This window comes from Chinchilla lanigera, unplaced genomic scaffold, assembly GCF_000276665.1.
Source record: "Chinchilla lanigera isolate Chin_1 unplaced genomic scaffold, ChiLan1.0 scaffold00044, whole genome shotgun sequence".
In the NCBI taxonomy this organism is placed as follows: domain Eukaryota; kingdom Metazoa; phylum Chordata; class Mammalia; order Rodentia; family Chinchillidae; genus Chinchilla; species Chinchilla lanigera.
Window position 1 is genome coordinate 17,851,692 of NW_004955445.1, and position 11,086 is coordinate 17,862,777.

Here is an 11,086-nt window from a genome sequence, read left to right on the forward strand (position 1 = left end):
GCTGGAACAAGGGAACTGGTCCCCTTGCTTCTTTTTTTTTTTTTTTGGTACCGGGAATCAAACTCATGACCTCAGGCTTGCCAGGCAAGCACTTATGCCGCTGAGCTATATCCCCAGCCCACTATAGAATTACTAAGAGAACAAACACCAAGAAAACTTTAGAACTCCCTGGCACACTGGACCCCTTCTCTATATAGCTGTATTGCCTAATAATGCAGAACTGGACCAAACCAAGAAACACCGGGAAGCACAGCTGTCCAGGGAACAGGCTTAGTCAGACTTCGACTTTGGAGAACCGCATATGCTGTAGCATGTTAAATTATACTGGTTTCCATAGTATGCAAGTAACACTACCTACCCTGTATTGTTTGGTGATTCTGTCAATGAAAGAAGTCATTAGTAGTTTCTGGCATACAGAAAGCCCTCAAGGTTAGGCATGGTGGTGCATACCTGTAATCCCAGCACTCTGGGAGGTTGAGGCAGGAAAATCAAATATTCAAGCCTAGGCTGGGAAACTCCGTGAGACTCTATCTCAAAATAAAAAATGGCCTGAGGCACAAGAGCCAAGTAGGATCTTACTGTAAGTTAGAGGGAGTTCTGCCCTGATTGTGAAGAATGAACTGCTGTTGGATCTGACTGACCATCGACGGATTGTTGTGTGGTGTATCTGGAGGCTATTGAATGCAACTTACAATTATTAATAAAAATCTTTATTCTTTTGATATAAAAAAAATGGGCTGGGGATGTAGCTCCGTGTGAAGGCTGTGGGTTCAATACGCAGTACTGTGAAAAGAGGCAAAAAGTCCTCAAATGGCAGCTACTTATATTCTTGGTCCCAGTTCTGCCACTATCCCTGGGGAAGTCATTCTACTTGAACTTTAGTGTCCTCCAAACAGGGCCTCCTCTGGCTCTGAAGTCCGTGATTCACGCACCCTTCATTTGGGATGGTCAGGGCTCTGACCGGCACGTGCAACCTCAAGGGGTCACTTGGGGCCAGTTCTTCCAGTTCTCATTCCAGCTCTTCTCCATGAAGCAGGAAGTACATGTCCATCACTCCTGTCCTGTGCACCCATTTCCCTCCCTTTGCAACCAGGGTTATAAAGAAAGGTTAGGTGTACAGCATGCTTGGAATTCAGCCAGAGGTACACATTCAAACAGGTGTCAGCCTGGCCAGCAGCCAACAGCAGCTCAACCACTGAATTCCTGAACTGACCATGGGGCACCATCAACCCCTCTCCCTCCCATTTTTTCCCCAGTGCTAGGAACAGAACCCAGGGCCTTTAAAATGAGCTATTTCCCTAGCTCATTTTTAATTTTTTATTTTGAGACAAAGTCTTGCTAAATCACCATGTGTCCTAGGCTGGGCTCAAACCTGTGATCCTCCTGCCTCAGGCTCCACACCCAGCCAATCCCCTTCTTGTCACTTTCCTGGAGACGCTTGTGAAAAAAAATTTTTTTTTCTCTTCATTTACATGTTTTAAAATAACTGAAATTGTCTTGTTGGGATTTCTTTAAAATCTTCAAATAAGCCAACCAGCCTTAATTCCAGCAACTTAGGGTCTAAAAATAAAGAATTCTGTTTGCACAGCAAAACCCAAACATGCTGGTATTGTTTACTCTAGGTTTCACTGGCTATTGTAAAATAAACAATTTAAGTATCAGATAAAGTGCAACAGGGCCTTCTCCATCTGCAGAGCGTGGCATGGTGCCTCTTCAGGCAGGCACATTGGTGGGGGCCAATTTCCACTGGCTTGTGAGGGACTGATCACCCAAAGCTGTAGAGCTATACTGTCCTAGCATGAGGTACACAGGTGGCCTGGGCTTTTGTTTTATTTTTTGAGACAAGATCTTGCTATGCAGTTCAGGCTGGCCTTGAACTCACTTTATAGCCCAGGCTTGCCTCGCATGCCCAGCAATCCTCCTGCCTCGGCCTCCCAAGTGCTGGGATTTCAAGTGTGTGCCACCATGCTGAGCTAGGCCTGGGCTTTTTAAAAAGCGAAAGGCATTAAGAGAGATAGTTTTATTAGGGCATGTAATTTTGAAGTTTTGTTTTTATTTTATAATCATATAAAACATTTGCCTGGCTCCAAAATCCATTGTACAAAACAGGGTAGGTACATTCAGAGATACCTAGTTTCCATCCCTGCCCCATTCCACCTTTTCTTCCTTTTCCTCCCTCTCTCCCCATTAAGATAACTTCAACTAGTTTTTGGCTTATGCTTCCACTTTTCAATATAAGTGATAAGTGGTAAGTATTGTAGGAATAGCAGCGTGTCTATACATGTTCAAACCCATCCTCCTGTACATAAAGGGTAGCATACAGTTCCCATTGTTCTTATTCTAGTGTGGCCCAACAGAAGCTTCTGAGATGATACTAGAATCAAATTTTAGTTTAATTTTAATTTATATAAACTTATGGTCCCATGTAGCTAATGGCTCCTGAATGGGTCAGTGCAGTGCTAGATATTTCAAATCAGAATATAGAGCTGGTCCTCATTCCTTTTGGGAGCCATAGGGAACTTAATTGCAAAGAAACACTAATTTATTCACCACCTTCTACTGATGGATATGGAGCTCTCTCTAGGTTTTTGCTATTGTAATCAGTGCTGAAACAAATAGCCTACTGCATACATCTACTTATATTTTTGCAAGTGTGTTCTGGGGATAGACACAGAGAAGAGGAATTATTAGGTCAATGGACAGCAACTGAAATTTTGCTAGATACTAACAAACTCCCCTCCAAAAGTTATCATTTGCATAAAGATTTTTTTTTGAAGTCAGTATGCTCACTACATTTTGGTTTGTTTTATTTTTTCTGAGAACAAATCCCATGTGTATAAAAGAATAATTCTGCAGCTTTCTTACTATCTTACAGATGCTTGGGGAAAGAAATAAACAAAACGGCAAAGAACAGTTGCCAGGAGGAGGGTGCTGGGTGCCAGGAGGAAGGTGCTGGGTGCCAGGAGGTGGGGAGAATGGGGAGTTCTTGCTAAAGAGTTTCTGTTTGGGGAAAGGACAGGGGCATTCATACAACATTAAGAATATCCTTGATGCCACTGAATTGTACACTTAAAAATGGTTAAGATAATAAATTATTTTATGTATAATTTTATCACAATCCAAAAAAAAAAGCTAATGATTCTAAAATCCTTAACACCTAAAATCAAAAGGAAGGGATAAGCAGTAGCTGTACTGGGTCACGTAGTGACACTATGATGGGGCATTAGTGAGCTCTTCCAGGTCAGGTTCTCATAAGTGGGGATTTTGGCCCCAGTGTTGGCAACTTTTAAAAAACTGTGGTAAAACATAAATTTGCCATCTTACTTTTTAAATGTATGATTCAGGGGCTGGGGATTTAGCTCAGCGGCAAAAGCGCCTGCCTGGCAAGCGCAAGGTCGTGAGTTCGGTTCCTGGTACCGGAGAAAAACCAAAAAATAAATAAATAAATAAATAAATAAATAAATAAATGTGTGATTCAGTAGCATTAAATACATTTGCAAAGGTGTACAACCCTTACCACTCTCTTTCCAACACTCTGATCCCCCCAAACAGAAAGTGGCCAAGAAGCAGTAATTCCCTACTGTCCCCTTTTGTGAATGTCATGACTACTTGGAGTGTGTGTGCAGGGTGCTACTAGTAGCTAGGGATGCTACTCAGTATGCTATTGTCACCAGGCTGGGTCTGAGGGTCCCTGAGGCTGAAGCAAGGAACCTAGCCTCAGCCTCTTGTTCACTGGCTCCCATCGCAGAGAAAGATTTTTCAGGATGGTCAGTAAAAGGCTTGGGAAGGGTTTATCAGAGTTGTAGAACACGTTCAAGAGGGGAGTGTGGGTGTTCAGAAAAATGAGAGGCATTATAGTTTGCAACTAGGAACATTTATGCCTCTCTTGAAAGGATGGAAAAGCATGGGAAAATGTGCCCCCTCAACAGTATTTGCCCATTTTTCAAATACAGACTTTTTAAAAAATAGGAAATTTGAATATTTTGGGGGATTCACACAACCTGCTCCTTTATCTTAGGATCAGGCTTCTGTACTTTACTTTCCCAACTAAGCCAATTTATGGACTTTTATTATTCTTAAGGAATTTTGGGTTGGTGGAGCTTGTAGGGGAAGAGTTTAAATTTAACCAAAGCAGTGGTGATATGCATTGCCTTTGGTAACTGCAGCTGGTTCCTGCAAAGATGCAGTCTTTAAAGTACAATTTTTTTAAGTTATGATTTCCTTGTCCTCTATTTTACCCATTTTTGTTTCTTTTATCTTACCTCACTACAATGCATGGACATCCCCCTGAAACAAAGCATGACCCCACCCCAAATGCCAGCAGTGGTGAGGTTGAGAAATCATTCCTCTCTGGGTTGATCCCGACATCCGGGGACAGGAACTGATCACACTGCCCAGGTGCTACTGTAATGAGGAGAATTGAGCAAGATCAGGAAGGCCTTCAACACATCCTCATATGCACCAGAGGCCTCCAACAGATTCTTCAGCTGCTATTCCTTCCCGCAGGACTCTTCAGCTACGCCAAGATCGCCACCACTGATGCCTGGGTCATCAAAAGGATGCCAGAGATGAGATCACAGCAGAAGTTGCCTCTTTGGAACTAAAGCACATCGGGAATGGCAGCTGGCAAGAATGAAACTCATGAGGAGTGCAGAACCTCCTGGTAGGATGAGCTTAGCCTGTGGACTCCCACACTAAGAAGCCTGGCGTGGGATTACAAATCCAAGGCCAATCTGGGCAACTCAGGGAAACCCTGTCTCAGAATAAAATTAAAAATGCTAGAGTTCACCCTGAGTTCAATCTTCTTTTCCACAAAGCAATAAAAACAAAAGCAGATGCCAAGAAATGCTGGGTGCTGTGGCACACGAATATAATTCTAGCTATTTGGAAGGATAAGGCAAGAGGTCTGTGCATTCAAGGCCAGCCTAGGCAACACAGCTAAACCTCATCTAGAAAGAAAAAGAAAGAAAAGAAGTCAGAAATAGCTAGACAACTGCAAAGCAAAGCACATCCTTAAATGAGGACAGGCAGCACTTTGAGGCAGCAGGCTACAGCTCCACCAAACTGTGATTGGGACAGAGACAAAAAACTAAATGATTCAACAATAGATACAGTAGGATAGGGGTAGATTCTAGAGCAAGTACACAGGGGGAGAAATCCTGTATAGTTCAAAATCACCCTAAAAATTCCTTAGGAAGCAAACTTAATGAACTCACAACAGGTCCAGTACAGTATCTCCTCCAGCTTTGCTGAAGCTCAGGTGAGCACCAGGAAAGTGATCAGCTTAAATTCAAGCCATACTTTACAACTATCATGCACCTCACTCAGGACGCCTCACTCTGAAAGGTCCATAGAACGCGAGCCAAGGGAGGGGCTGGCAGGTTCACAAGCCATTGTGCCCACCCAGGGATAAATGCCACTCGAGTGGAAAGACAGAAAGAATCACCTGAGCCACTTCATTGTCCTTCCTACCTCTGCCTTCTCCTTCACTTGCCCCAACTCCAAAAGCATGAGGCTGAATGAATAAAGGCATATACAATAGGTCTACCCACTATTTACTGAGCACCCCTTATGTGTTAGAAGCCCTGAATGATTCTGTGTAGTCTATCCGAGAGCCATCCATTCAGGCCGCAATGTCAGGATTAGGTCCTCCCATGTTCCAAGTGACCCTGTCTTCCTGAGCCTGTATCCTGATCCTTGCAGAGTCACACCTGAAAATGCAGGTTGGTACTTGATCCTTTTCAGGGAAGGCAAATAAAGGTGTGACCCTGCTCCAGCACAGCCTGGTCCTCTCTGTGGGTCATTTCATGGGGTCCTTTACATGAAATTGAAAGTACTTCATTCACCCACCAAAGACTCCCATATATTCTCTGCTTCAGGTACAAAATAATCTGTTTCTGCCTTCCTCAGGTAGAATGCAAAAGGCATGCAAATTTACAAAACCTAAAGTCCAGAACCTGTGTCCTCTAGGAGTCATGGACACCTTCCTACTAGATGGGTTGGGGAAGGTCTCTGCTAGTTTAATAATGCCTCCTCCTCTTAAAACTGACCTCCCCTCCAGTCTTCCCTACAAGGGTACTGTCAAGCACTGTCATCATTTTCCTATTTAGAAAACATGAATATGGAACTCAAAAATCCAAATCTTTAAGAAACTGTTAACAACCTGGAGCCAGCTGCAAACTATACAAATACCAATTGCCGCTCACAGCAGGGAAGCTGTGTAGAGTAGGGATTAACAGTGTGAGTCTTGGAATCACGCGCATACTTGGGCTCGAGCCTCATACTCTGATCTTGGGCAAGTTACTTAACTCCTCTGTGCCTGATCTGTCTTTAATCATGGCCTCCTCCCAGGGTCAGAAGGGTAAAATGAGACAATCCAGCTAAAGCAAGAAAACTCACACTGCAAAGTGCTCAGTCATATCATTCTGGAGTATATTTGTGAGCTGAATACAGATGCACAAAGACTTCTCATTTCATCTGCGAAGCAACCTGAGATGTGCGCCTTCGTGGTCCAAGCTGTTACAGGTAATGGATTTCAAAGGCTGTGACCACAGGGACACAGCCACTCCTGCGTACATAAGAATAGCTTTCCAGGACGATAGCACCCCATGGCCACCAGCCTAGCCTTCTGTTATATCCCACCATAAGCCTCTGTCTGCCTGAGGATGAGCTCCGTAAGGACAGGGACAGCTCCTTCTCTCCATAGGGCACAAGCAGAACATGGTGGCTAAGAGACTGCCTTAGGCTGAGCCCCAGCTCCACTGCTCCCTATCTGTACGACTTAGCAACTTAGCTTCTCTATGCCTCAGTTCTATCATTTGTGAAGTGCAGATAATATCTGCACTTACTTTACGATTACTTAGGATAATATCTGGCAGAGAGGAAGTAAGATTATTTATTTGCTTACAGAAGCGATAGTCTCTGGGACCTCAAATCCCAGCATGTCTCAAATCCAACTCATATCTACAACCTTTGGCTTCAGCAGTACTCTCCTTCCTGTATTGCAGTTTAGTAGCATAGAGGCCTACTCCAGCTAACAAAATCTCAACTCTCCTCATTCTTCCTTTACCTCCCTCTCCTGTTCCCTCTCCTCCAGTGCATCTAATCACCAATTCCTATCAACTCTGCCTACCTGTGCTGTCCTAGCACAGACCTTCTACTCCTACATAGATACTTCTGGCCTCCTCTGTACAGCCTCGCTGGACACCAGTCTCACTCCTCTCAAACCCGTCCCCTTCCATACACCTGCAAGAATTACTACTCAGGACACCAATCTGATCATGGCCCCTCCTTACTAAACCTTCAATAGCTCCGTATTTCCCCTTCAGTAGAGTGCAGAGCCCTTATCTCCTGCCTCAAGCTCCTCTCCTACCAGTAACTTTCATGCACTTTCTGCTCCAGCTGTGGAGAACATGGCTGCCTCCAGTCTGGCCCCTACCCACCGGGCAAGCTCCATGCATCCTCTGGATCCAACCTCTGGATCCAGCTCCAAGGCCACCGCCACTCCTGAGACTTTCTTTCAGCTCCTCTTCACTGCCAGTGGCAACCTTGTCACGCCTTCCCACCAGCAAACTGTCCACTCTGAAGCATAGACAAGGACCATGCCTTCCCTTGTGGCCCCATCTGTGGTAGTGATACACAGTGGGCACTGAATAAGCAAGGAACTTGGCATGTTAGATACACTGAAAATATGATTTGATTTTAAAGTAATGTACCACTTTTCTCAGTTAAAACTGCCCAGGGTCCTAATGTACAATCTGGGAGAGAAGAGTGTGTTAACAAGATTAGAACACAACAGTGTAAGCGGTCTGTCCAGGAATGAACATCACAAAATGCCCATGGCACAAGAGAAAGGAAAAGCGAGTCCAGCCTTTACGCCTCCTAAAGCCAGCAGTTTACAGTTTTTCCATCTGGTCTCTAGCTCCAGTGCCCCATCACTAACATTAAAGTTTGGGGTGGGGCAATTCATGTCTCTGCCTTTTATGGAAACCTATTCTTACTCATCCACAGGCTCAAGTTTGCCTCCTGGAGGACAGCTTTAGGAACTCAAACCTACACGGGCAACTGGGCCATTTCCATCTTTTTCAACCTTTTTATGAACCCATAAGTGAAATGTCTGCAGCTTCAAAAGGACTTTAAATCCACCCAAAGCACCACAAGGGTGATACCAGCCTAGCCAAAGCCAGCATCTTCTCCTACTACAACCCCATCAGTCAGGCAAAGAACCGCCATCATTGTTCTTGATGTACAGGTGCCTTCACCCGCAGTCCAGGGTGGCCTTCCAAGTCTTTCAGCGGCCTGGGGCTTTGCTTGCAGCGTCCCTGGGACAGCCTGAAGGCCGGGAAACTGAGCACTGCCAGTCTCAACAAGTGAGCAGACCTTGGCTCCACACTAAAGAAACTGGTGCCACACCCACTTTTGTGTTGCATTCCTCCTCCCTGATGCCCAGCACCCTGCTGGCAGTTGGGCAAGACCTCCTGCTGTACCTCTACTATGCCACACTAAGATAGCAGGACAAAACCCACTGTGAATAGAGACCCATCTAATGCAGGGGTGTTTGCCTTAGGAGGTCACTGTTACCTGTAACACCCCCAGCTTATGAAAACAACTCCCCTCTCCCCAAGGAGAACTTTCCCGTCAGTCTGGCAGTAGGCAAAGGGACAGGGCTGTTACTTTGCCACGCCTGTGTTAACCTGCTTTCTACAATATACAACACATGGAAGTAAAATAAATTAGCAATAGTTGATTCCCAATGCACCACAGTTGTCTTCGGGGCCCATCTTTGAGGAATTTTTCTCTAGATCAGATGCTCTTCTGAAATGTGTCCAAGAAGCTGCTGAAAGTGGAATCTCATATTGGCTGAGGCTCGGGATAATTTTGCAATCCAGTTTGATTTTAACTGACATTTGTAACCACATTACCTCTGGTCCCTCCTCCAGGGATAATATTTGGAGTTGGAACTAACGCACAATTAGCACCCCTGGGAGCTGAAACTCCTCCCACTTTCCCCTGTCGCCAGAGCGACCGAGGGGATCCGGGATCCAAGGGAGACCGGCAGAATGGGGCGAGTGGAGAACCTTGGGTCCACGAAGGCAGGGCGCCCAGGATGGAGGAAGTGGGCCCGGCCCGCCTCCCGGCAGCCCTCAATCTCACTCGTGAGGAGGGTCTCCGGTCCGATCCGGCGCCGAGGCGGACCCCAGGGCCCGGCGGGGCCGCTCACCTCTCGCGCCGAGCGGAGCTGCTGGCGCAGCGCGTCCTTGCAGCCGTAGGGGCCGCCCGCACCGGCACCGCGGGGCTGGAAGTGCGCCTCGACGCGCGTGGCGCCGCGGTAGGCGCCCTGGTAGAAGGCCGGCCAGCCGAGCTCCAGCAGCGGCGGCTCCAGGTCGGACTGCTCCGGGAAGTAGGTGCCGGACGAGCAGTCGTGCGAGGAGCCGAAAGAGTCCTCGGCTACTGCCGCCGCCGCCGCCGCGCCCTCCTCCCTGGGCTGCTGGGCCGAGTGCAGCACGGCGCACACCTCGTCGGGGTTCAGAAAGCGACCCAGGCGCTCGCGCCGCAGGAAAGCCGTGAAGGCCTCGGGGCCGCCGGCCACCAGCTCCTCCAGGGCCAGGCGCCGCTCCTCGCTGAACAGCTCGGCTGGATTGGGCGGCCCACATGGCGACAGACAGAAGGCGGGTAGCTCGTCCAGGACCTCTGGCCGCAGAGCCATCGTGGGGGTGCGACCCGACCGAGCTCTGGCACTGCAGCCGAGCTGACCACTTTATACGAACCTTTGAATCAAACCGGCCCGCGCCATTGGCCACGCCGCTCTCCCTCGGCTCTCCGATTGGCTGCCTGCCTCCCAACGGCGGGGCGAAGTTGTTGAAACGGCCCTCCGCAGGACACGCCCCCTGATTGCTATTGGCTGCCCCGACTCCGCTCACCAAATTGGGTACGAGTATCGCGGCCCTCACTACACTGGGTTGTCTGGAGAATTTCAACTTTGGTGGCTCTCTGCCGGCTTTAGCCATTACTGCTCCGGGCCTGCTGGAAAACGAGCTCTGCGCAGTCAGGCTAGAGAGAGCAGATGGGCCTGCGGGGCGGTGCAGGCCGGGGCGACGAAGCTCCGACCGCAGGACCCTTGGCCATTCCTGTGCGCCCTCTGCCGGCTGCCCCACCGCGCGGCCCCGTGAGGCCGGGGCGGGTCAGGTGTAGGCAGGGCTGGACAGGCTGGCGCTTGTTCCTGGGCACATTGACTCTTTTCCCGAGCTCTGAGAGCTTGAGTGTGACCAACTATTTTGTCTTTATCTCCTACATGCAACTGTTCGTTCGTTAAAAAAATACTGGTCCATCGTGATAGTCACTTCAGTTAGACCTTCTCTCTTTTCTCAGTCTTTTTTCCGTTTGTTTGTTTGTTTGTTTGTTTGTTTTTGAGACAGGGTCTCGCTATGCAGTTCAGGCTGATCTTGTGCTCACTTTGTAGCCCAGGCTGGTCTCGAACTCCCAACGATCCTCCTCCCTCAGCCTCCCGAGTGTGGGATTACAGGCGTGCACCACCACACCCGGCCCTTCGTCGTTTTTTCTGGCGCCATCACTGCTACTTTGGGAGACATTTGCTTTGGCTGAAGCCTGCTTCAGTTGTGACCTATCCCGGATGACTCCGCCCTGCAGTCCCCCTCAATTAGGTCCACAAAGAACCCCTCTCCTATTCATGACCAAACAGAAAGATAGGACACTGTGCATAAACAAGCCCACCTTTTTTTTTCTATGTAAGCAACCTCCCCATACCCTCAGCAGCTTCATTCTATGCACTGTCCCCATTAAGCTAGAGCATTAAGTGCGATTAAAGCCTCTTTCAGATGACATAGTTTTTTGGTTTTTATTATGTGTGATTTCTCTCTCAAGAGCGGGTCACATCAAAGAGTACTGGCTATGAAAGCAGCCAGCAGCTGGGGCTGGTAACACTGAAGGCAGCTAGGAGCCAGAGAATGAAAGTGAATAATAGAGAATTGTCCAGAGCTGCCATCTTTGATAACTGGAAGGGTTCCTGAGGCCTGCTGGCATCCAGCATCCAAGAGCTTGCATCCTCTTTCAAGACACCAACAAACTT

At 47.7% G+C, this 11,086-nt stretch overlaps 1 protein-coding gene and 1 long non-coding RNA gene across 2 annotated transcripts in view; one reads left to right on the forward strand and one right to left on the reverse strand.

The window, feature by feature from the left end:
* Window positions 1-4,788, forward strand: part of LOC106149417 — a 29,336-nt gene extending 24,548 nt beyond the window's left edge. Inside the window, exon 2 of the long non-coding RNA XR_001235595.1 lies at window positions 4,507-4,788. This is a non-coding gene — a long non-coding RNA (uncharacterized LOC106149417). The remainder of the gene's footprint in view (window positions 1-4,506) is intronic.
* The window catches only part of Fam83d (family with sequence similarity 83, member D), a 24,323-nt gene extending 14,593 nt beyond the window's left edge, over window positions 1-9,730 (reverse strand). Inside the window, exon 1 of the mRNA XM_005392523.2 lies at window positions 9,221-9,730. Coding sequence (XP_005392580.1) covers window positions 9,221-9,706 — 486 coding nt within the window. The 5' untranslated portion in view covers window positions 9,707-9,730. The remainder of the gene's footprint in view (window positions 1-9,220) is intronic.
* Between the last annotated feature and the right edge of the window lie 1,356 nt (window positions 9,731-11,086).